General features: G+C 45.6%; 1 protein-coding gene across 5 annotated transcripts in view; it reads right to left on the bottom strand.

Annotated features, from left to right (window-relative positions):
* Window positions 1–26,440, bottom strand: part of TNS2 (tensin 2) — a 126,872-nt gene that overhangs the window by 42,768 nt on the left and 57,664 nt on the right. For 4 of the 5 annotated variants that reach the window (XM_080989637.1, XM_080989639.1, XM_080989638.1 and 1 more), the window contains exons 2-3: window positions 17,554–17,665; window positions 17,196–17,233 (exon numbers count right to left, since the gene is read on the bottom strand). In XM_080989637.1, coding sequence (XP_080845763.1) covers window positions 17,196–17,233; window positions 17,554–17,665 — 150 coding nt within the window. Of the gene's footprint in view, window positions 1–10,301; window positions 10,410–17,195; window positions 17,234–17,553; window positions 17,666–26,440 lie in introns of all 5 variants that reach the window. The other variant, XM_080989641.1, reaches the window with a different exon arrangement.

The raw sequence follows: 26,440 nt of genomic DNA, 5'->3' as shown, positions 1-26,440 counted from the left end.
ATCTGCCTCTTTTTCCCATCAGGGTGTTTGCTTTGGCCTGGGCTGGGCCCTTCCAATGACGGCGCACACATAGGCAGCAATTCATCACGGCTGGGAGGCAGAGCGGGCAGCACAGCAGTGGGGGCTCTGCTATATATAGAGAAATGTAAACAGGCTGCACCCCACACCCAGGAGGGAAGCACAGGGAGGCTATTCAGCCCTGCCGCTCTCCCATCTCACCTGGTGAAGCTGCCTCTGCATCCCTGGGTGACCTATGAGAGAAGAGGGAGGGACCAAGTGCCGTCTACTTCATCTTCTACAGGTTCTGGCACTGCTGCTTTCAGGAGACAGAGAACTCCCACCTCCCCTGGCAGCCTGATCTAAGGGATGAGGCCACGTCAGCAAGCGCCTCCATGGATGTTACTAGCAACAAATAATTGAGTCGGAATTTATTAATATTTGTTCAACTGCTGGCTTTCACTCAACACGAGCACACATGAATGTGCATGTATGTGTCCGTGAACAAATAAAAACTGAACATCAGAGTAGCGCTAAACGTGACAGACAAATATAATCCTGAATGGCCATGGTACTTTGTTAGATAAAAACTGTTTTTTTTGGGGGGGGGGGGCACTTTGGAACAGAGAAACATCAGCATCCTTAACGCTCTCCTTACCTGCCACTTTCCCCGCTCCCCCCCGCCCAGGCCCCAGAGACTGTTCCAGATACATGTTTATAAGGGCGTACAAAAATCAAAATGTGAGCCTGAAATAGGATAATGCTACATTTTTTTGAAGTTCTAAGTAGAATATTTGTGAGCTAGGCAAACACGTCTACTGAGAGGATTCAGTTGCTTTCCTAATAAGAACGCCAAACATTAAGAGATGTGCATAAATGACCAATTCCTGTAAATAGGAAGATTCTGTTTCACTTTTCCTTTCGTGTAAAATGTCCTTTGAAGCAGAAAACAGGGAAGGTTTTATTTAACATCCTGAGGACAGAAAGAGGGACCATGTGCCTATACCATTAAACCTCCCCAAATGAATTATCTTTTAATATTAGACATACCACTCTAACTAAGAGCAATTTTTATAGATTGCTTTTTTTTTAGCTTGAGTTTCCAACGTTCTTTGATGAATTTTGCTGCTAGATGATTCAAACCAGATATTATTCAGAAATATTGCTTCCTTATTGCAGGGGTACCTAACCCCTGTCCTGGAGGCCTGATCAAGCAAATTTTGCTAGTCCCCAAATACTCCATCATTTGGCAGTGGCAGCAAAACGAAAAAAGAAGGTATGATTGGGGGTTTGGGAGAGAGGTTGCCTTGATGGTAGGGATGGGGAGAAATTCATCTCAGTTTGCATTTAAAGTTGAATTTATCAAAATTGGACTTCCTGAAACAATATAAGAACAGAAACACAGCCATCCTTCAAAATTCACACTTAACACTTATATTAAGGGAAAATGTGTATAAAAATTAACAGATTGACAATATCACACAAAAGCATTATGTTAGGAGAAATTGCTTGCAAAATGTGTACAAACTGCCAACAAAAAATGTGTTTAGAGGAAATTTGCACCAAAATGCTGAGGAATTTTCATGAAGATATGTATTTTTAAGATGAGGAAAATGAGAAACAGAGGGATCCTGTCACCCCTACCTGATGGGGATGCAAGTTGCTTCCCTCCCAAGTAATCAAATTGATCATTTGATGAGCAAGGAGGAGACCAACTTCCCTCATCAGCTGTACAGCAGAGATCAGCTGCGGAGCAGAGGCTGCGTCATGTGGTGGGGGGCGGGGGGGGGATAAGGGTGGCCACGCCTACTTTGGGTCATGCCCACTCCTGGCATTCACCCCCTCCAGTTGGCCAAGGGGGACGGCAGCCCTCGGTCCAAAGAGGGTTAGGCCACATCCCTGCTTTACACAACAAGCACATTTATTTATTATAGTTATTTTAAATCATTTATTTGCCACCTCTCCAAATCAAAATTCACCCAAGGCATCTTTCATATTAAAATAAGGGTATGTAAACTGCAACTGAAAAAAAAGTAGAGCCTTGAAACTCCCAAAGAATAATTCAATCAACAGGTTCTGTAAGCATCATTCGTAAAATCAGCAATGACTAATCTCCAAAACTGAATCAAATTGCTTATCGAAACAGGCAAATGAAACACCATCTATATAGAATTTTGTACAGATTCTGTCACAGCATTTGAAGTCTTAAAATTCTCAAGCTTCTGCCATGGGATCATATAAGAAAGTTCCTAGATCTCTTGCTTCTGAAGAGTTGTTTGAGTAATACGTAGGTTGTGTGTAGAAGGAAAAGTCTTCGCGTCGTGCAAGGGAGAGCCGCCAGCTCATCTCTCACAGCCTTTTCATTTTAACCTTTCCACCCTCCACAATGCCATGCTTTGCTGTAAGTTCCAAACAGGTTCTGCAAAGTTTTAAAGACCAGGTTCAGAACTGTCAGAAGGGATAGGCTTATGTGTGTTCATTTTGTTAAACTTGTGAATTTTAGTATGAGCACTGAGTTTTGGAGTTGCAACATATAAATATAAAGGTAAAGGACCCCTGACAGTTAAGTCCAGTCGTGAACGACTCTGGGGTTGCGTGCTCATGTTGCTTTAAAGGTCGAGGGAGCCGGCGTTTGTCCGCAGACAGTTTTTCCGGGTCATGTGGCCAGCATGACTAAGCCACTTCTGGCAAAACCAGAGCAGTGCACGGAAACGCTGTTTACCTTCCCACCGGAGTGGTACCTATTTATCTACTTGCACTTTGACGTGCTTTCAAACTGCTAGGGTGACAGGAGCAGGGACCGAGCAACGGGAGCTCACCCCGTCGCGGGGATTCAAATTGCTGACCTTCTGATGGGCAAGCCCTAGGCTCTGTGGTTTAACCCACAGCGCCACCCGCATCCTTTTTAACATGCACTGTAAATACCCCTTATCTATTTTTCGTTATGCAGCTGCCCTCTCCGTGACAGCATATCATTAATCACTTAGTGATGAAATCACCAAAATGATGTAGAATCAGATCAGACTCTTAGGCTTCCAACCTAATTTCAAAATACCACAGGCAGGAAGCCCTTGGGATGGGGAGAATGAAGCGGGTGTCAGAAACTCTCTGTGTGTGTGTGTGTGTGTGTGTGAGAGAGAGAGAGAGAGAGAGAGGGCACAGGAGATGTCAGGAAAAAGAAAAGAAAAGTAGGGGGCCATGCCCACTTTGGGCTATGGTTGTGCCCACTGCTGGATTCAGTCACACCCACATAAACTTAGCAGCCCCCAACGGATTGCCCCCATAAGCAATGTGGCTTTGACAGAAAAAGAATTCCCCTTCCTACCTAGACAAACAGGAGCTGGGATCCTTGTGTACACGTGTAACGTTTTTCCATGAGTCACACACAGGAAAGGAACGGCTACATTTGGGGGGAAGGGGAGGGTGATTTTACCACTACGCACATGAACCCTGTGCTTACATGTTGGAGCCCATCATCCTTCCTTAAGAAGCTCCCTTACAAAAACAAACTCTTCCCCGCTCCCATCTTGGTCACACTCCATACTAAGAAGAGTTTATTTCTGTTCCTGGGCTACATCATGAAAACTAGGTAGGTAAGAGTCAGGCGCTCCCGTGTTGCACTGCAATCGAACTTCCAAAGCAACTTCCAAACTAACATCAGGCAAAGATTCTGGTTGGCCAAGTCTCCTTTGCAGGACAAAACTGATCCCTCTGCACAAGAATGTGCTGCGCAAGAGGAAGAGGTATTGCAGGGGGCTGGACTAGAAGGCCCTCAGGGTTCCTTCCAACCCTACAATTCTATGATTCTATGATACTAATAATGGAACTGTAAAGTCGGAAGGAACCCCAAGGGTCATCTAGTCCAACCCCCTGCAAAGCTGGAATCTTTCTAGGGCTCAAACCCACAACCCTGAGATTAAGAGTCCCATGCTCTATCCACTGAGTTTATGAGATTTTTTTTTTTAAATGCAAAACACATTGCCTCAATGGGTCCTATTTTTTTTCAGACCTGGAAAGCTGTGGGGCTCAATCAAACCACGTAGTTTTGTCTGGGTGTCAAAGCTAGTTGTAGCTCCTGCCTCTGTCCCATCATGTGGTGCAAAGTGGCAGGTCAGAGTGCCTTTGTCAAACCAACTATCAACACAACTGAAATTACACTGTGTGTGAACAAGGGTACAATTAAGTAAGCAGACAAAAGAGGTGCCTGTTGCACATGACGCAGGGTATTCTTTTGTGACCTGTGCCTTTAATTAAAGAAACAAACAAACAAACACCAAGTGGGATGGAGAATATCTTCTCTTCTGAAGCCTGGGGGAGTTGGGGGTGCAGTTTAATTTGCCAGATTGTTATTAGCACTCCAAAAAACAATCAATAAGCATTTTGAATCTAATCAGGTCCTTGTGACCTGCCAGCTGTTGCCCTCTGAATGACTTGCCTTTTGGGGCAGAAAGAGGATTCCCCACCCTTTCTCCCTATCCTTCATCTAAATTGCCTCTTGAAGCAAAGCTTGGGAGTTTTGAATATACAGATTTTGTTTTGTGGCTGAGCAGGCATCTCCAATCCTGGGGGTAGGACACACCTACCTGGTGGGATAAAATTATACAGCTGATTGTGCAGCCTCTTGGTGGTTCACAGCTGGGTTAACATTCAAAATGGAACCAGAGTTGAATAGCGTAGTCCTATCACTTTCAAATCTCAATTCCAGAAATTACAGGGCTGTGAATTATGGGTTGAATCCAATGTAGCTCTAAGTAAAAGTTGTTCAGTTAGAGCAAGGGTTTATGCTTGTGCAATGGAGTTTTCCCATCGCACACACTTAATCTTCTCTGAGTTCCCCTCCACAACCTTCCTGAGCAGATTTGAGGAAGGTACTGGGTGCAGGCAAACGGAGGAGAGTGAGGAATAGTTCTGTTGCACATTCTTTGCACTGAAGGAATGAATGCAGTTTTTGGATTTTTATGTATTTGCTGCATTCTTGTGGAATTTTATCATTTAGGTGACTGCTACCAACTGCCAAACTTGGCCTGCAGGGAGAGAGGGAGGAAGGGATCCATTTCCCCACCCCTGCTCTCTTACAGTCATCTTCAGAGGCTGAAAAAAGGGGTAAGGATTATGACTTAGAATAAGAGACCTAGGACTCAATGACTCATAATCCACCCCTCTTCCCCTTCCCCACACCTTCTGAAATAATGTTTTACACCATTATTGATGGGAAGTGAAGTCAAGAGCAGGAAACAGGAGAAAAGCTTAATAGTCAAAACAAGGAGAATCTTGTAGCAGCTTAAAAGACTAAGGGCTCATCCAAACTTCTGCTTGTGTCATGCCTGGAAAGCACTTTCTAGACACAGGTCCTAGTGGTCTACCCTTTGCCCCCTTCCTTTCCAAGTTAAAACCCACTCTTAGGGTAGATCGGAACAAATGGCAATCAATTTGTCATTTGCTCCAGCTGAGCTCAAAGAGCGATTTCTTCCAGCAGAACGAGAGGAAGTGTGGATAAGCCCCAACTTAAGGAAAAGCTTTCAGGAACTTGAATCCATCAGATGCTCCACAACAACTTGGAGCAAGGCTTTCAGTTTGGCTGCCCATTTTGTGGAACAGCATTCCTCTTCAGATTTGACAGACACATTTCCAGGAACAATTGAATACTTTTCTTTAGGTCTCTGCTTTGGGTAATTATTTGCATCGTTTGCCGGATTGAGATTTATGTGAAAAGTGATTCAGTACTAATAACAATAACAACAACTTAGATGGGCATCTGTTAGGGGTTCTTTAGTTGAAATTCCTGCATTGCAGGGGGTAGGCTTTGGGCCCTTCCCTCAAATTCTATGATTCTAAGTATCCAACATAATAATAATAATAATAATAATAATAATAATATGATAATAATTTATTATTTCTACCCCACCCATCTGGCTGGGTTTCCCCAGTCACTCTGGGCAGCTTCCAACAAAAGATTAAAAATACATTAAACACAGTGCTAGGTGAACATTCTGTCAGCAGAAGGATTTCTGCTTGTGCAATAGACTATTCTCTCCCTCTCCTTCCTGTTCTCCCCTTAAATCTGTCCTAGGTGTTTCTGGGGTACATGTGGGGAAAGTGGGGGGAGTCCCATAGTGCATGTGGAAATCCTTGCACTAATGCGACACAGGAGCTGAATACCACCAAATGCTGCTACTAATAAGAATACATGCAGGCACAGAAAGGGGAGAAATTAACAGCAGAGGCACAGGAATGCATCTCCAGTTACCTTTTTTGATTGCTAAAAGCAGCCACAGGGTTAGATCAGCATAATGGAGGAGGGCATGAGGGGAGCATCAAATGCTTGCTCCCCTGCCATGGCCCAGATCCAAATCACACACACATACTTTGGAACTATGATTAGCCGTGGAGGGGGAAACGTTGGGCATGTCATGTCTAATTTGGCCCTCAGAACGAAGTCCAACAAATGTAATTTTTACTCGCAGGCAGACCTATAAATAGTCATCACCAAGATGGCCGGAAATAGCTTCCTAGTATCCAAAGCTTTTTAAAAAGTGTGTCTTTGCTTTCAGCCACACATCATTTTTAACAGAGAAATGTGTGGGCCAGCAGGCTAGTAAACGCCTGGTTCACCCCCCCCCATTGCGCATGATGTGCATATGACATCACATGACGCCGGGCCTCCGCAATGTGGGGGGCAAGTTGGCACCCTTGATCCCAAGCATGCATGCATGAGATTGAAACCTCAGTATTGCAGTTTCAAAAGGACACAATTAATGGAAGCAGATTAAAGGGATGTGGTAGCCTGAGTAGTCGAAAAGAACTCAGGATAATTCACCATCCATTTACTACTCATATTCAAGTTTTCTCCCACTTTCTGCAAATGCACTTGGGTCTTTAGTCTGGGGTTCCCTCTGCTGCTCATGCCCCATTTCATCTCATCGCCACACCCTGCCCCACATACACATGCCCTCTCTCAGACACAAACAGCCTCCAATCTTTAATGTTCTCCTGCGGTTCGGTTGTGGGAAACTTTTGGGATGTGGAGCAGGTGTGTGTGTGTGTGTGTGTGTGTGTGTGTGTGTGTGTGTGTCTGTGCGCACACACACACACACGCACTGTTCTGGAGGAAGCTTCTTGCCTCCCCCTCCCAAGCCCTCTGGCTTGATCCCTCCAGCAAGCCCTGGCCTGGGAAAACATCTGGACCAGCCCATGGGAGGCAGAGGGGAGGTCGCCAGGATGTGGGAAACTCTAGGAGGAAGTCTAGGCTGTACATCTCAACAGGCCAACTGCACAGCTAGCAGGCCTCACGGCCTGATGAGCTGGGCTGCTTCTTAGCAAAAGGAAGACATTGCATTTTTATGGCACATCTGCAAAGGATAGACAGGCCTCTGAGCTTGGAGGGGTGGGGGCTTTGTACTCCCCTCCTTCCAGATGCCACAGACAGCAGCGGGGAGGGGGGGGGTGAGGCACAGAGCAGGAAAAGAGCTTAGCTAGGTCCATTTATGCATCAGTCTTCAAACCTGGGCTGCCTTGGATCTCAGCCTTCCCTATGCCTCTTCTAAGGACCTCTGCATGAAGGAGGTGATACTAGAGTGGTTGCAGGGGATCACATTTTTGATGCTCCTCTACATTAAAGGAATATAAAAGGTTTGATTGAAAGCTCTAGGCTCCCTCTTTGAAGCCATAAACTTGGGGAGGGAAATCTCAGGCCTGGGGCCCAAATGTGGACCTTGAGGCCACTCTAGCTGGCTCTCAAATGCTCCCCAGGCTACACCCGTCACTGGCCCAAGTGTTTTTGGTTGGCTGGAACATGTCCTGGGACTCTGAAAATGCCCTTAGTCTGCCTGGACAGAGAGGGGTGTGTGGGAGCGTGCCTACTGGACAAAGGTAAAATTTGCACCCCTGCTCCACCCACCACTGACACGTGGCTGAAAGTTTCCCTGCCCGTGGCATAAAGGGTTTGGAAACAGGTTGCTTGAAGGACGGCTTGCAGCCACGTGAACCTGCCCAGGCCTTGAGACAGCTTCTGAGGCTCTGCTTTCAATCCCTCCGTCAGGCTGACAGGCATGAGGATCTTTGCCATAGTGGCCTCGAATTCTTGGAACTCTCCCCCAGAAGAAGTACGTATAGCCCCATCTTTATCAACTTTTTAAAAGGACCTTTAATTAGTTAATTGATGGTTTCAATTGAAAGAACTGCAAGCTGAGTTTTAAGTTGTGGCCATTTTCCTGTTGAAGTGTATTTTCTTTTTCTTTAAATCACCTTTAGTAAGCTGTGATGGGAAGGCTTACGTGAGTATTTTAAATTAAAGTAAGTTAATTAAAACAAAAATCTCCCTGCATGCAGAAAATCAGCGCAGGAAGGAGCAGGCTGAGCTTGATCCCATCTTCCTGATGCACTGCTTTTCTACTGGTAGGGAGTTTTTGTTTTTGCTAGCTCGGGAAGCATTCAAAAAATGTGCCCCACCCACTCTGCTCACCCTCTCCAGAGGCTGACAGAGACTGAATCCTGGACTAGATGCAGCTTTTGGTCTGATCCGGCAAGGCGGTACCTCTCATGAGCTCACAAGGGCAAAGCAGTTCCAGATGACTTTTGGATGCAAGCCAATCCACTCGCTATAGGGGAAGGCAAAACATGACATAAGGGAAGACAAAAAGGGCATTGTGGCTTGCAGAATGGGTGGAAATCCACACCACCTCCAAGTACGTTAATCTGTCAGGCCCTGTGTGCGAGGAAAGCCCACCAAAGGGATTTGCAGGGCAGCCTTCTTACTGTCCCTGATGCCTCCCCTGAATGGCCTCCCGCCAGCCAGAGTCCAAGGATGAAACTCTCCCCACTAGGGGAACGGCGGAGGGGGGGAGATTCCAGGGAGGAGGCTGCAGAACAAATTGCTCTGGACGAGTCACGCAAGATCTAAGCCATATGTCGCTGGGGAATCTTGGGCAACTTAAAGAGAGAAGAAGGAGAGACTCCAAATAAACAGCAGAGGCAAAAACTTACGAACTTTTCTTTTCAAGAGCTATGCATTTCATACCCCACTTCTCAGGTTCTGCTTAGAACAACCTCCCGCAACTTGGTGCTGTCCAAATGTTGGGTTATGACTTGCATCAACCTTGACTGTCGGCCATGCAGGCTGGAGCTACAGGCCAGCAACATAGGAGGGGAAAACAGAGGTTGCTTCCGAGCAGCTGAGAATGTCTTCTCCTCCAAAAGAAAGAAAGAAAGAGAGAGAGAGAGAGAGAGAGAGAGAGAGAGAGAGAAAGAGAAAAGGGGGGAGACCCACACTCTCTAGAGCCACCCCCCCCTCCAAAGCCGAATTTCAGGAGAAAAAGCAGGCTTCAGGAGAAGAGGACATTCAGCAAAAATCAGCTCCTTCCGTGTTCTGCCAGTAGGATTCTTCCGTGACTGGAAAGTGCCCTTGCTTTCACAGGAGGCAAAGTCTGGATCCAACCCAATGTACACTGTGGTTGTAAACTGCCCTGCACCTTATGAATACTAATGTTAGGACTCCCTTATTGAATCCAAACCAAAGTTCACCTAGGCCAGCAATCTGTCTCCAGCAGTAGACAGACATATCTGGAAGGCCACAGGCCATGAAGGCAAGAGGGGCCTTCTCTCCTTGCTTATCCCCAGCATCTGGTGCCCAAGATGGTGTAGTGGTTTGAGCATTGAGCTAGGACTCTGGAGACCCAGGTTCACACCTCTTCTCAGCCACAAAGCTCGCTGAGAGACCTTGGCCCTGTGACACACACACTCTCTCTCAGCCTAACCCATCTCTCAGGGTTATTGCGAGGATGCGACAAAGAGGGGTCATGGAAGAACCACAAATGCCATTTTGGGTCACCCCGAGGAACGGCAGGATATAAACACAGGGAGGAATTCAAGGCAGCTTTGTGACAATCGTTCCATCAGGGCAAACGTTTCAGCTTGCCAGACAGAGCAAATCCCTCTCCCCCCTCCCCCCCCGTCTGCTGTTCTGGGGGTTTTCTCAACACCCCCTCCCACCAAGCACGGGCTGCACAGGGGAGGAAAGGGGGCAAAGTCCCCAAGGAAGTCCTGTTGCAGCTTCCGCTCCTGGGGCTGGTGAGTTGAATCCCACCCATAATAAACAAAAGAATATAGCAAATGCCTCCCATTTACCTATCGTGGCTCAAACCTGGTCAATGGGCAGTGTATAGCTTAATTAATGAATACAGCATAACAAGTAAATGAATAAATGTAATGCATAAATAAATAACAACATAATAAATAACAATAAATAAGTGTGGTCCCTTCGGCCGCAATGGGGGTTTCTACCCACCTTTTCATCCTTAATCCCTCACCTGAAGCAGTGTCCACTGACCAGCGCTCCTTCCGGGGACTGCTGCCCCCTTGTGGCGAGGGAAGAACACACACCTCTGCTAGCAGAACCGTGCACGCCTCCAGCCCACCTGTTGGAAGATACCAATTCTACACTAGGTCTGCTGCGGCAGCTCTTCTCCCTGCTTGCAATCCAGCGATCGGTGCTGGCTTTTCTTCTCTCTCTCTCTCTCTGCCCAACAGGGAGCCTCCCAAAAGAGGCACCAGCAACACAGAGGAAACCAGAGGCCCCAGCTGTCCCATGGATGAGGGACTAAGCCTGCTCAACCCTCCAGCCTCCTAGCTGTCCTCCTCCCTTCCCCGCATTCTCCCACTCGCTGTCGCGTCTTTCCTGAGAGCAGAGCTGTGTTTGCAGAAACGGCCACTGATCCCGCTATTTAGAAAAGGGGAGCGGGGGAAGGACTAGTCCCAGAACAGCAGCAGCTTGGAGTTAAGTGGCTTCTCCTCCAGCTGCAGCCCTTGGCCCAGGTCCAAGGCAAACTCCGCTCCATAATTACACAACTTAGAAGAGCGGCCCCGTGCGGGCTTAAAGGGCCAGAGGTCTGGATCTCACAGGAGTCGCAGGTTCCGACTCCAGGGCTCATCATGCCTGGATAACGGTGCCCAGGAGTGTGGCCAAGGTGGAACTAACCACAAAGGAGGTCACTGGAAGCCCCAGTGAAAAGTAGGTGCACAATGAAGAAGCCTTGCTAAGGCTAAGCAGATCAGGGCCTGATCGGGTGCCCAAGCGGGAACTCTATATGCTGTCAGTAATAAACGTGTTTGGTTTCGTTTCTTTTTAAGACTGCAAGATTTAGGAACATAGGAAGCTGCCACTGCGGCATCTAGCTCAGTATGCCTTCACTGACTGGCAGTGGCCCTCCAGGATGCAGATGGAGTCTGCCCCAGCCCTGCCTGGAGACGCTGTGCACTTGAACCCGGGACTTTCTGCAGCAAAGCAGATGCTCTACCAACTGAGCTGCAGCCCTTCTCCTAAATCAATTTAACCCATTCAGTTTTTGAGGAGCTGTTTATGGCTTTGCCCAGCAGACTGCAGAGCCAGAGGGCAGTGGAGAGGGGTTCTCTCCCTCCCTGTTCCCTATTTGCTACCATAGCCAAAGAGGGGAGGGAGATCTCTTGACATCACTTTTTAAATATCTATAGTAACAAGTCGTAATTAATTCCACTGGGGTGTATGTGTGTTGCAACAGAGAAGGCCCTGCCCTGCCCATTTCATCTCCTAAACTAAAGCCAGCTCTGCCACCCCCAAATGAAAACCTTAATCTTTTGCCATTTTTGCATTTGCTCTACTTGATCATTAAAAGAATTTCCCCCCCTTTTGTTTTTAGATTTCTCTCTTTCCATAGCTGTAGGTCTGTCCATAGAACTAAAGGCTCCAGCTATGCTCAAAAGCAGCCATGCAACCCCAAATAGATCCTCTTCAGGTCAGGCCTTCTGACCCTTTCCCCACACTTCCCTCCGGAAGATGGCCAGGCTCAAGCCAGAACCTGTGCAAAGAGCTCTGTGTTTCCTCAGCAACTCCCCGACTTCTGCAGCCTCCACTGGCATGCTGGAGAGCACATTCAGCTACAGAGAAGTCACAAAAGGACAGCGCAGAGCCAGGGGAAGCCTCCATCTCCAATTCGTGGCAACTTCCTTTTCATCTCAGATCTCAGGGATGCTCCAGGGCTTGAAATGGGGCTGAAAGCAGCATGTGCTACTGTGTCTAGAGAGGCAAAGGGCCTCTGCAGATGGCCTTAAAAATAGTGCATTCATCTTTGGTTATAATATACAGCTAAAAGACTGTGAGAAATTATGGAAAGAAGGAACAAAATTTACTGCATGTAGTGCTTTGAAAGAAAATGTAATGAAAATGATGTATAGATGGTATATTACACCAGCAAAATTAGCTAAAATGTATAAAATAAGTAATAAATGTTGGAAATGTAAGGAAAAGGAAGGCACTTTTATCATCTGTGATGGGAATGTAAAAAAGTGAAAGGCTTCTGGGAAATGATTTATAATGAGATGAAAAAGATGTTGAAATATACATTTATAAAAAAAAAACCCAGAACCATTTTTACTTAGTATTGTAGGCACTGACATTAAAAGACAAGATAAAAAACTGTTTTTATATGCGACAAACTGCAGCGTGAGTATTGGCACAGAAATAGAGGCAGGAAGAACTACCGACCAAAGAGGGATGGCAGATGAAATTGATGGACTACGCAGAATTGGATAATATGACAGGGAGAATTTGAAACCAGCAGGACCAGAAATTCTTGAAAGATTGGAGTAAATATACAAGTTATCGGAAAGACAATTGTAACCAACCAACTATGCTTGTAGGACTACAAGAAGTTTTGTAAGAAGAACTATATGAAATACTGCAGAAAAGATTTATGAGAATGGATTTTAAGTTATGGATTATATTAAAAGTAATAGTTAGGATAACAAATGTAAGATTAAGAGATGAGGTCTGAAAATCATTAGACGTGGTTGATGGAAGTCTAAGGCTAAAATACCCAAAATGTTATATAAGATGAGATGAGATGAAATGTTCTGTTTGGAAAATATATGTAAAAACTAATAAAAATGTATATTAAAAAAAAGTAAAACTAAGATAATAAATGAAGGCATTGAGACTAAAAATAAATAAATAAATACAGTGGTACCTCGGGTTACAGACGCTTCAGGTTACAGACTCTGCTAACCCAGAAATAGTACCTTGGGTTAAGAACTTTGCTTCAGGATGAGAACAGAAATCACGCGGCGGCAGGAGAGGGAGACCCCATTAGCTAAAGTGGTACCTCAGGGTTAAGAACAGTTTCAGGTTAAGAACGGATCTCCAGAACGAATTAAGTTCTTAACCCAAGGTACCACTGTAGTGTATTCATGATTCATTTTTACAATCAAGCGGTATATAAATTTTAAGAAACAGATAAATAAATACTGCTGCATTTGCAGTGTCCCATAGCTTATTGCTGAAACCGGCTGTGACCTATTTTTATATCGCACATATTCTGGGCAGCGGTGGGGTGGAGTTTTCCCCGAATTTGTCTTGCTATAGTGCAATAGTGCCCCTCCAAATGGCAATAATGTGGTAACACTGGTGAAGCATCGCAGAAAAACTAAAAGGGGAGGTGGGACTGAAGTATGGACAGTCCAACATAAACCTACCACTGAGGCACTATTCTGCCTTGCAACCAAGGGGTGTGGGGTGCAGTCTGCCCTGGGTGTCATAATGCCGGCTGAACCCAAACCCCTTTTGCACAAATAAAGGCTGGTGGGACCCAGAGAATCCCGTTTGCCCTTTTAAGGAGGCTCTGCCCCTAGAGGTCGCTCTGAGGGGCTTCGGAGGGCAGTGGTTCCTCCATCCAGCCTTGCGCACCTGTGCACCAAAGCAAGTCCTTTTCCTCTTTGCCTCCCCTGTTCATTCATGCCGTTCCCTCCTACACACCATGGAGCGTGTCTAATCAACGCACACCGAACTACGTGGGAGCTGCCGGGGCTTTGATCCTCCTCCCCTCAATCTTCTCCATTCTGCCCCCACCCACGCCTCCTCTAAACACACACACACAAACAGGTCAGTTCCAACGCCATCATTTTCATGCTTGTACTGGATTCCTCTCCTTCCGTGCCCCCCCCCCACCTTCAGACTGTAACACCCCCAAACCCTCCTCTGTGTGGAAAAGGGACCGTCATCTTTGATGGCCAAGATGCGCCTCTTTATTTTAAAGCTCTCGCCGACCACCCCACCCCCTGCTTCTTGCCACGAGGTTCCATCATCCCTGACCACTGGTCCTGCTAGCTAGGATAATGCGTGTTGTAGTCCAACAACATCTGGGAACCCAAAGTTGAGAAAGGCTGATCTGTAGAGTTGGGTGTGTATGTGCAGGTGAATGTTCCTGTCATGAAGGAGTTTGTACTAATTACATTTAATATGTGACAGTTCTATGGTCCCAATTTGGAGAAAGTTACATTTTGGTCATTTGAAATCCATGGGACAAGTGGATCACATCACAGCTAATGTTGAGTGAAACTACTAGTGCATTCTTAAAGATGTTTCCTTAGTAGGAATTCCATTCAGTTCAATAGGATTTGCTTCCGTGTAAGTGTGTGTAGGACTGTAGCCTAACATTCTCGGGATAGGATTCTATGAGCAGAGAAATTACCATGGCATGTGTGCATCCCCAGGGGTAGTTCTGTGTGATAGCTGTGGATGCAATCCTGCCCTTAATTATGCATGTGTTCTATACCTGAGGAACTGGAGGCAGGGTTGCAATTGTAGAGAGATCCTACTTTACAGTGAAATATATGCATATCTACTCATTCCCATCCAAGTTCAGCTGGATGAGCCTCAAAGTAAGTGGGTATAGGATTGCAGTCTTATACTGTAATCCCAACCCCATTTAACTGTGAGTAAACCTCATTGAATTACATGGGACTGTTTTTTGAGTAGCCATGGCTAGGTCTGTCACAGCAGAGCTGATGGAGTGAGCTCTGCTTTCCATCGCCCACTGACAAGCAGAAGGGGACAGATGGATTACAGCCTTAGTTGCAAACATAGGCTAACGGAGCCAAGATTAATTGACAATGTGAATGATCAATGGATTAATTACATGCTATGCAATCAATAAATATATGTAAAACTATGCAGTTATGCTATCTGGGTTCATGATATGGAGCAGGGAAAGAGTAGAGGAGGGAAATGAAAGCTAGAAACATGGATGTAAAGGAGCATAAAATGAATTGAAACAATAGAGTCATTAATAGTATTTTTTTTAAACTAGATATGTCCTTCTAGGTGCCATTTTTCATGAAGTTTGAGCCATTAGTTCTCCAGCCATTTGAACTAGGAGTAGCTACCATTCTCAAGTTCATTCAAATGACAGAAAAAAATATGACATAATTTGCTCAAGTTTTATAGAAGTATTTGCTAGAAATCTAGAAAACTTCAAACATTTAAAACTTCCCTGAACAGGGCTGTCTTCAGATGTCTTTTAAAAGTCAGATAGTTGTTTATTTCCTTGACATCTGATGGGAGGGCGTCCCACAGGGTGGGCGCCACTACCAAGAAATATTTCAATGAGCCCTGAATAATTATGTTAATGGTCAAGGTTCTACACACTACCTGGCACAGGTTCATACTGGTGATTTTTTTTTTGTATTGTATTGTAGAGGCAGCATAGCTGTGTATGAAAAGTATAGAGAAAAGTCATCCTCATAAGCAATAGAAATTAGAAGCAAATATGCTACAGGTACTATTAGGCATGCAATTCTCAAGTAAATGTATAGAGTACTTTCCCCCCCCTTGGGTTTGACAATTAGTCTACAGAGGCATGAAGTCCCTGGTGCTTTACTTTATATTCACTTGCTAAGTACTGAAGTACTAAGTACTTTGTGGGTTTCAGCACCAGATCAATGAACACAAGGTGCAGCTGCTGTACAGGGTGACATGAACTAGCACAAGGTGGTTCTATCATTAGGCAGATAGGCTTGAAACTGCTCTATCTCCTTGCAGAGGATGCAATCCTAGGTTAAAAGTGAGTAGTTGCAAAGTAGCTTCCTGACATTTTTGAGTAAGACCTGATTATATAACTCCTGCTATTTCCATAAATGATATTTTTACTAGAGGCTTATGTGAATTGCTGAAAGAGAGACACAGCCTAAAAGGTAAACACAAATATATGTCTATATTGCCATTTTTAGGGCAATTTCCTGTTTGCTTTGAGCCTTATTTCAAATCTCTGAATAGTTATTTTAAAATTAGGTTTACGTTGCTAGACATCATGTGAGAGGAGTTTTTCAAAACTAAAATTAATCAAGAATTTTCTTAGGTCCACTATGCGTCAAGCTCGGCTCTCTGGCTTGGCCATCTTGTCAATTGAAAACAAAGTAGCATTTTGATGATGTGATTTCAAAATTTGCAGAGAACAAAGTTAGGGAAAAAACGGTTTTAAGTGCTTATACTCACAATGTTAGGTAAATAAACCAGAAAATAACACTTGCAACTGTAAGCATCTTATTTTTCCTTCTTTTAATAATTTCAATGTGGGGACAGATGACAAGAAATTTACTGCACTGGGTACCACCTGACTTTGCTATGCCACTGATTGCAACACGGCATTGCTGGGGAGCAGGCCCAGAGAAGGGTGTGACATGGGGAGATTCCTGGCAGCCCCATACGGCTGGAGGGTCACAATTAGCCCACGGGCCACAGACTCCTCACCCTCGCCTTAAACCAACCCTAACCACATAGAACGGAAACAACCACAGATTCCTACCTTGTTTTAACTCTGCCCACCCCACCCCCTTCTGATTCTGCTTCCTGTGTGTCAATTTCAGGTTGGAAGCTCCTCAGGGCAGGGACTTGCCCTCTTGTGCTCTGTAAAGCGCCATGAATATGGCTGGTGCCATATAAAGAGTGGTGATTATGAGGATACCATCCTTCAAACTGGGAACGGCAACCCCAAAATGGTTCAGATCTTTCCACCCAGGTGGCTGACATTTCACAAGTACAGGCAAAGGCACCCTGTTTCCATTATAAAACAGGGCATTTTGACACCAAACGGTCAAAACATAGGACAGAGTGGTGACCTCATAGAGGAGGCATGCACTCGCCAGCACTAAACTAACAAGACCCACACATAGCAAGGAATGGAATGGAATGTCGGGCTGTGGGAGTTGCTGCTGCTGCTGCTGCTGCTGCTCCTTCACACACTTGAAGGGGCCTTTGTGGTGGGGTGGGGCAGGCTTATAAAACTCCCAAGGAACACGCATCTATGTGCACAGAATGCAAACTGAAGTGATTATTATATGCCACTAAACAGCACCGTGCCCCCTATTTTTTCTACCAAACTCCTCTTTGTGCTTACCTTGGCTTCACATTTCTTGTGGCTTGCCACTTTGCACACTGCAAGAAAAAAACACACACAGAAAAGCTATTCCAGATGCACACCTTGTAACCTTAAAGATGGACTTTCTCTGATGTGCAGTTAACAATAAGGGATATGGTACAACAGTAAAGCACATTGAAGAGCACTGTGTGGTTATTTAATCACCACGTGGCTTCCTTTTAATTCTGCTGTCCTGGATGCTCTTGTTAACTGAATGACAACCCTGGCTTCTGTGTTTTTTAAATAGATGGAGAATTATTCATATTGACTGGGCCTTTTGCTTCTCTGCTGTGAAAGATAAGGAAGACTGGGAGGACAATATCTGGACAGCTCTTACCTTTACAAACAAGACCCTGGGTCTCAATGGATTCCTTGCACACAACACAGGCCTTTTTCTTCTTCTTAAATACTTTCTCTTTGAAGGTGTGAGGCTCGGACACCTTCCCAGGCTGAAATGACAAACACAGGGTCAGGGATTTAGTATGGGGGATATCTGTTCATTGCACAAACAGATACCATGGACAATGCAAAAGGCAGTGAGGGCTGGTCCATTTGGGCAAAGGGGCCACTGCCCCACCAACCTCAGTCTCCTCTCAGCAAGTGCCCACCTGCCTTCTTATTTACATCCAGTCCAGGGGGTGGTCATGGCTGTCAGTTTCATCCTCCTCCTCTTCAGTCTCAGTCTTGCCCTTGTAGAACTCAGCAGGGAGGAAGATGGGACCAAGGCTAGACCTAGTTGTCTCTGTCTAGACCTAGTTGTCTCCTAGTTGGCTGGCTCCACCTACTGTTAGTCTGCCAGTCTCCCACCCTACCAGCCGCCACAAGAAACAGGCACAACTCACACTCACTGTCACACTTCTGCACTAATTCCTTACACATTCAGGTAGATGTTGGCATACACGCTTTGCAAAACAAAACAGTGTGTTCTTGCACAACAAACCCATATCCAATAAATAAATACAAAGGACTTTTTTTTTACTGAAAGAAGTGTCAGAAGACTAAAGTGGAAGGGGCAAGATAACAATCACTTGATGGCTGGATCATATAACCTCCATGCAAATTTTGTTGGTTCATTTTTTAATGCAAAGCTAAATAATTCATACTTCCTGAAACAATGCATGAACACAGCTGTTCTTCGAAATTAGCACTTCTACAAATTCTGCTATGTACTATGTACAAAATGCATATGTTAGGAGAAATTGTGCATTAAAATGAATGTATTAGTGGGGGAAAGCCTCTTAAGATGGTACCTGACATCTGCAGCTTTTATACGTCTTATATTAGCAAATAATTCACTTCATTGTAAGGAAAGGGTAGCATCCTCTTTAGTGAATGAAAACATTCTTTTAGAATTGGTTGATCTAACCAACTAAGGTTGTAAAGCTACACCCACTTACAAGGAAGTAAGCACCGCAGAACTCAATGACACTTACTTCCAAGCAAGTTAAACTGTTGCATCTCTCAACTAACTAGAGATGGATCTGATCCAGCAAGACCATCTTTATATGAATTAATCACATTCAGACATTCCTGCTGGGGAGGAGAGCATTTCTGTGTGCGTGTAAGGCCCAGACTCTTAGAATCATAGAATTATAGAATCAAAGAACTGTAGAGTTGGAACTGAAGAACATGAACAAAATCAGTCCACTCCTTTGGGGAGGACACCCCCCCCAAAAAAGTCCAATGACTGCAATGAACTTTTGTGACATATGCAGAACTTTGCTGAACATTCCTCCATAAGCTGCAGGCCCAGCCTAATCCTCTACAGATAGAAGGAATGTGCATGCTAAGGGTCCATTAGAACATTCTTCCTGGAATGGCGGGTCCCAGGTCAATGTTCAGTGTTCTGCTGGAACGTGGAAGAAATACCTACACTCATTTGGAATGTATAATCTCGACTACATGGATGGAAGATAGCAGTGATTTCCCTCGCTAACTGAAATTAGAGTGAAGAGCAGATGACAACGTTCACCTTGAAAGTGACCAGGGGCTGGGCGTGGAGGGTGAACAAAGCCCACTGCACCAGCCCAACCCTTGTTGCTGCTGCCAGGCGCACGGCACACAGTTCATGGGGCCGCGCTGCGCTGCCTGCCCACCTGTCCATGCAGGGGGGAATCCGGGCGGCCAACGAAACCCTTGGCAAGGGAACCAGGGGTACACCAGCAAGTCTGGGCCCTGAGGCCCAGAGACCCCCAGTGGCAGGCGGGGGGAGATCCCTGTGGGGGGGCACCTGGTTCATGCCCCCTTAAAACTACAGCCCCCCTGGTCCTCCCCACACCATGCCCCTGCCCTGATGAACAATTTGCAGCAGAACTGCACATTAAAATGAGTGAGGGCTCGATTGGAAAGGGCCACAGCTAAGTGCTAGAGTATTTGCCTTGCGCATAGCAGGTCCCGAGTTCAATCCCCAGCATTTCCAGGTGGGGCTGGGGGGGGCACTCCTTGCCTGAAACCCCAGAGAGTCATTGGCAGTCAGTGTTGATGGACTAATCGTCTTGCACAGTTTAAGGCAGCCTATGCTGAAAATGGCAGAACGGGGCAGAGTCTTCTCTCCTTTCTAAAACGTCTTGTTCAACTTACACATGGTCATTACAAAGCAATTTTCCCATCACCACAAGCAACAGAGAAATTCACAGTGGGATAATGTTGGGAGTCTATACCAGACATTATCAGTTGCAGCGCCACATTTTCTGCAGCATGTAGTTTACTCCTTACAAGATATATCTTTTTTACAAAAACCTTAGTGCTGGGATAGCTCAGTTGGTAGAGCATGAGACTCTTAATCTCAAGGCTGTGGGTTCAAGCCCCATGTTGGGCAAATGATTCCTGCACTGAAGGGGGTTGGACTAGATGCCCTCTGCCTCCCCCTCCAACTATAATTCTATGATTTAGTTGGCTTCCAGTGGTGCTTTTATTTTTGCTTATTTGTTTTAGCTACTACTCCTATGACTTTGCTGGAGGCTGAACTTTTGTTACAATGGCTTTCAGGTGTGGGGGGGGGGTTGGTGTTTTTTTTTACGGATTCATTGTAAATTGATTTGAGTGCCCCTGGCAGAAAAAAGACATCTAAATGTATACACAGAAGCAAGCAAACAAATACATTGGGGATGACAGGATTTTCTCCCCAGGTCAGTTTGGCAGTGCCCCTGTATGCTTTGTTTTTTAAACTTGGCTCACTGGGCCAGGCTATTTCACTCTGTAATCAGCTTTCTGCAAGAGATGTGTTCTGCTCGCCTTGTGGTCTGAATGGCGTAGTTTGCTTTTTCTTGTGGGATGCTGGTGGATGGCGAGTTCTGACTAATGGCAGGGGGATAAACTAGGTGGCCTTTCAGGGGTCTTGCAACCTTACCATTCTTATGAATAACTGCTTTGAAGAAAAATAGTCATCTGGGTATGCTTAAGAGCAACTTAAACAAAATCACAATATTTTACTCCGGTTTAATTAAACTGGAATAGCCACACTATCACCATTCTTGGCTCTATAAACAAAAGTGAATCTCCTTTCTACACATTAGCAGGAACTGAAAGCTGGTTTGAGGAATCCCTGAGTGATATACTTCAAGATATGACAGTACTAAGCTGCAATTTGAATACACCATAAGTTGCTTTGCAATTTTATCAGGTTCACCTTCTTGGGCTAAGGTGGAGGGATGTGTATACAATGCCCTTCCTTCTCCCTTCTTTAAAGCAACATATTCGTTCCAAGGAAATTCTGTGATATAAATTATCCGAATCCAATTGTGTCTACTTTATTGTTGTTCTTCCATTATTTTGCATAATTCATGTTTCTCTGTTCCATTTTCATTTATTCTGAAACTGAGCAACCATTTTACTTTAATGATGGCATGTACAGGTAATTACAGTCGCATGAATGTAAATATTTCCTTGACCATAGCATATAATCATCATTCTGTAATAAGACTATGCAATCCTCTGTGTGCCTACACAAAAGTCCATTCCATGGTATTTAATGGGGCTTACTCCAAGGTAACTGCATAAGCTGCAGCCTAATTACAAGGTTTACATCAGTAGAAGCATGCATCCTATTCCAGTAATAAACAATCAATGATTAATATTCTGCATCTCTTAATCATGGTCAGACATGAGGCACAGAAGCTCAAGCGCTGTCAACTGGAAATAGTATTAAGCAACATCTCTAAGCTTTGGAGACCCAGCCTTGCCCAAATGCTTTGAAGCATATCTTTGCAATGAAGAGAGCTAGAAACTTGAAGGATGAGAAATGGGTGAAAAGATTCCATTCATCTTTCTGAAAAGGGTATGAGTTTCTCAGGAAGCTGAATTCTGTTTCCAGTATCACATTCTGCTGTTTATCTGCAGTTGTTCAGAACTGAGCACACTCATATTCTTTGAAAGTTAAACTCAGCTTGTTTATTTCTGAAAATTCCAAAAAGTGATCAGAAGGAATGAATACTTTCACTGCAATTCATCAGTAAGAGAGAGTGTTTCTGCTCAAAGATTTGCGATTTATAAATATTAGCAATGAACATTATATATAAGAAGGAAAGGAAAGTATTCCTATTCCCTGACAGCTGCTGCTGTTTAGATATCTTATTTTTTTAAATAATATTTTTATTCATTTTCAAATACAAATTTATATAACCAATATCAGAATTTATCACATAATCTTCTTCTTTTTTACTTCCCCCAGTTTCTCTGCCAATCTTCCGTTTTGTTTATTTATTCACACATTTTCTAATTTTAATACTGCCTTTGAGCTGTTTAGATATCTTACCGCACTTCATCATGAAGTTCTAGGGAAGGTTACAACAATTTTAAAATACAGTATTCAAATGCATTAAAGCAAATTATATTCAAGAGAACAGTACAGTCTAGACCAGCGGTAGTCAACCTTTTTATACCTACCGCCCACTAATGCCTCTTTCTTGATGGTAAAATTTCCTTACTGCCCCCCAGTGCTCAATGGAAGGAGGATTCAGCTTGTGCCGTAGAACCCCCTCCCACCCACCCAGAATCCTGAAACGCCCACTGGTGGGCGGGAGGGACCAGGTTGACAACCCCTGGACTAGACACTGCTATTCTTCTAGAAAAAGGGGTTCTGGAACTCACCATGAACACCTCCCTCATTCTCTTAGAATGGCAGTGGTGCCCACCTGAGAGGCGCTGGAACTCACTTCCAGAGTTCCGGCTGGAAAAAAGCCCTGAGTCTAGAGAATACTAAAGAGAGAGGGGTTTTTTTTACAAGCACCATCAATGACAGTAGGAATTCCTCAGCTGACAAGTTTTACAAATGACCTTCCCTAGCTTTCTCCCCTTCTCAGCGCCCCCCTCAAAATCCCCATTCCTGGATTCTGAGGGCACTGAAGCTTGGATTACCCAGAAATGCAACAGCTGTCCTGCCGGAAATGGAGCTGCATTCCAGTCATGCAAATTGGGCAGTGTGCGTGTGTGTGTGTGTGTGTGTGTGTGTGTGTGAGAGAGAGAGAGAGAGAGAGAGAGAGAGAGAGAGATATGGATGGATTACCAGCAGAGCCTCCCTTCCCCTCCCACACATCTTCATATGATGCAGGGAAGAAAGTGTGCATGTTATGTGGTGCAATATAGAATATGAGCAACCCAAGCAGTATACACGTGTGTGAGAGATGTCACAACAAACACACCTTCAGATATTGGGATCTGCACTCAGAAATCATAATCATACCTCTTCCTAGGAGTCTCACCAGCTACTAAGTTTTCTTGCCCTTAAAGTTGCCTGCAGCTACAATATGGGCAGGGCTATCCTAAGCCAAGCAATTGCATTGTGCCTTTGACACGTCAGAGGAATATAGGGACATGATTGCAAATTGACACCCACCTCCATTCTCAGCCCCAGATCACTTTGCGAACCCCCCCCCCCCCCCGCTATAGCATGTTGCTTATGGCTCCTTTCTCATGTGCTTTGCTGCTGTATGTGGAATTCATTTATGCTGCAATGGGCCCCCCCAGATGGGTGTGTTTTTGGATGGCTGTATTCTTGACACAATAGTAGTGGTGGATTTGGGCTGGACCATCCACACTTCATTCCACTTTATCTAATTGCTCTGCGATGCTCCCCCAATGTTACTGCGTTATTGCAGTCGGAGGGAAGAGAAGCCTTGCACTGTGGAGCTCTAAAGCAAGACCAAAACAACAACAAACAACAGCAATAATCCTGGAACATATGTGGTATAAAAAAAGTTGCAGGATCTTAGCAGGGAGTTACAGGATATGCACTGATTGGAAACAAAGCCATGTCTGCCCCAAAACGTCTTACGGCACAAACAATATTGAAAGCAGGTCCATATACAACCACCCCCACTGGCACCATCTCCAGAGAGCTCTGGGGGCCTGGGCCCCCACAAAGCTTTTGCTGTGGGTGCCCGGTCTCCACCCCCCACTGCCACCACCCCCTACCGCTGCACCCTGCTACATTATCTCTGGTGCTCCAGAGGCAACTGGACTAGGGCCTGCACTTCCACCATGGGGCCTCTGTTGTGGCCTGTTGCGGCCGTGGTTTTTCTTTGGTTAAAGAAAGACTACAATCTTGCAATAAAACTGGGCACTGCAGCAACTTCCCTTGAAGGAAAAGTGGAATATTTGGTTCAGGGGAGGAATGGCAAATAAGGAGGGGTATAATAAAGGTTTATAGAAATTGCACATGGTGTGGAGAAAGTGGGTGGAAGTTTCTCTCACTCACTCATCACACGAGAACCTGAAGTCATCCTACAACACAGGGCAGTGGGAGATTTAGAGGGAAAACTACAAAAAGTCTTCTTCACACAGGGCAGTGTTATGGTTGGGTTGCCACACATCTGGGAATTCCCAGACATGTCCTCTTTTGGGGGGTTCTATATGCCCATCCGGAGGGAATTTTACATCCCTTGGGGAGTTGGACAGCAAAAGCCAACCCCCCTATTTTTTCTATAACAATACTGCAGTCTGTCCAAAACATCTGGAAGGCAACCGCTGGGGAAGGCTTGCTGTAGGGACTTGAATCTTAAAAGCAGAAACATTTACTTCAGGCTGCAGAATTTGTAAAGTGGGGGTCAAATAGAGCACACCCAGCTTAAGGAGTTGCAGCCTGCTTAAATGAGGCCTGAAAGAGGAGGAACAGGCAAAGCTGCCGGAATTGCAAGCCCGCCTTGCAAAGAAGGGAGGCTTCCTGGGACATGTAGTTCTTTCAAGGAGAGCTGAAGAGGGCTCTGTTTCAAAGCGTGTGTACATAAGCCCTACTGAATGAGCCAATTCACACTGGGCCACAGCATGGCGGGCTGGGCTATAAATAACCATGAATTGCCTGCTTTGTTGCCGGGGTTCTTAACTGTGAAAACAAGTTATCTGTTTAAAAGGGCAAGACGCAGGAGCTGCTGGCCAGCCCAGGTGAGAGGCCAAGGGGGCAGGAGCCCGGCAAAAAGCGGCTGTTTGAAGCTCCGAGGGGAAAGGCCTCCTTCCAACCCCCCTCCCCAAAAAGTAAAGAAACAAACTGAACTCAGATGAGCAGGAAGAACCTGCCCTGTGTCGAAACTGACAGGCCGAGAGTCACAAGGCCCAAATCAGCAGGCAACATGGTCAGATGCTTCTCCACTCCCGGTCAATGAAGTCAACAAGCACAAACATCTTCACCCGGCCTCTGCCAACCTGGTGCCCTCCATGATGGCAGCTGTAGTCAGTGAAGGCTGGGTTCACCTTTTCCCAAACCCACCAAGCTTTCAGCAAGGCTGTTTTTAAACGTTTGTTCCCAGCCCTTTGACATCTCCAGGTGAGCTCCAAAACCAGAATAAAGCCGGCTGGGAGTAAATCGGTGTGGAGAGCGAGCGAGAAAGAGAGAGAGCATTTTCTGTGTCACCTGAGGGATTTGGTTGTGGGAAGTTCTGCCTCCGGCAACGTACTCTCTCCTCCAAATGCCCTCCCCTGCATACTCTCTGCCCCTGCATTTGCTTTCTCAGCGGATGCGCCCTTAGGAGCACTCATTTGCCCAAGAGACTTATTGATTCCGCCTTCAGTCCTGTAAAACCCAAGCTGCAAATTGCTCTTCCACCCTCTTTCCCAACAACACAAGTGCACCCCTTCCTGCCGCAGCTCCATCCCTTCCTCATGCAGGCTTACCTGAGAATGCCGGCAAAGGGCTCTTTGCCCCTCTGTTGCTGCCTCTGCCAGGTCAGTCCCAGAGGCTCTGCCAAGGTTTTTTCCATGCACACTTCACTTTCTCCACTGTGCCTGCTTGGGGCACAGAAGAGAAAACGCTTACCAGCCTCTGCTCTTGTTGTTAATGTGGGCAGAGCTGTGCTTGAAAAAGTCCCCTTTGCTGTTGCCTTCTTGGCTCACAGGGGAGAAAATGGCCGGGCGGGAGTGTCCTTGTGACACTGGAGGCCGGTTATGGAGACCTCGGGGGCCGGGCTGGACCCTGGGGGTCTCAGCTCCAATATCTGATGTATAGCTTCCCAAGAAAGCCCCTTGTCCCTTCAGAGGCATTTCATAGATGGTAAGCAGGGAGTTCCCAAAATAGGAGGCGAGTCATATGGAACCCCATCCAAAGTTAAATTCATTTTTTCCACCTATGTTCTGTCCTTCCCCCAAAGGAGCTCAATGCTGGGTGCATAGATCACCCCCCACCCCACCCCATTTGCCCTCACAAACCTGCAAAATGGGTTAGGCTTAGAGGTTGCAAAGGTATTATTCCCAGCCACCTCAACAAACTAATTCCCAGGATTCCTTGCAGGAAGCCATGTGCTTTAGCTACGTGGTGTGGCTGTGACTTTAGGGATTTGAACCTGGATCTCCCTGGTCCTTGTCCAGCACTCTATCGAATAATGCCACAATAAGTGCTCCGTGTCCCCTTCCCAGTATAGTTTTTACACTACCCTCTTAGCACAATATGGGCTTGCCTACCCCAATATGGGCTTACTACATGCCCCTACCCCATGCTGGAGGCATTGCAGTCAGCTACGTAATTGCCAGCATGCGTGCTCATTACAAGGTCTGAAACCAGGCATACATTGAAATGCATCAAATGCACCAGGCCCTTAAGTATGACCCACCTCCTTTTTTATAAACAATAAATTAATTACCAGTGAACACCATCACAAACATGGTTTAGAAGTTATACTTTACCCATAGCAAATTATGCGCTGGGAGCACAAGTGTTCTGGTGAAGCTAGAACTGTGCGTCTCACAACTGAAAGGCCTCCTCTGGATGACCTGCTTATTGAGCATTCAACCCAATTTGC

This window comes from Podarcis pityusensis (genome assembly GCF_964106645.2).
Source record: "Podarcis pityusensis genome assembly, chromosome: 2".
Classification (NCBI taxonomy): Eukaryota; Metazoa; Chordata; class Lepidosauria; order Squamata; family Lacertidae; genus Podarcis; species Podarcis pityusensis.
The sequence above is the reverse complement of the archived record's forward strand: the minus strand, read 5'-3'. Positions and strand labels throughout refer to the sequence as shown.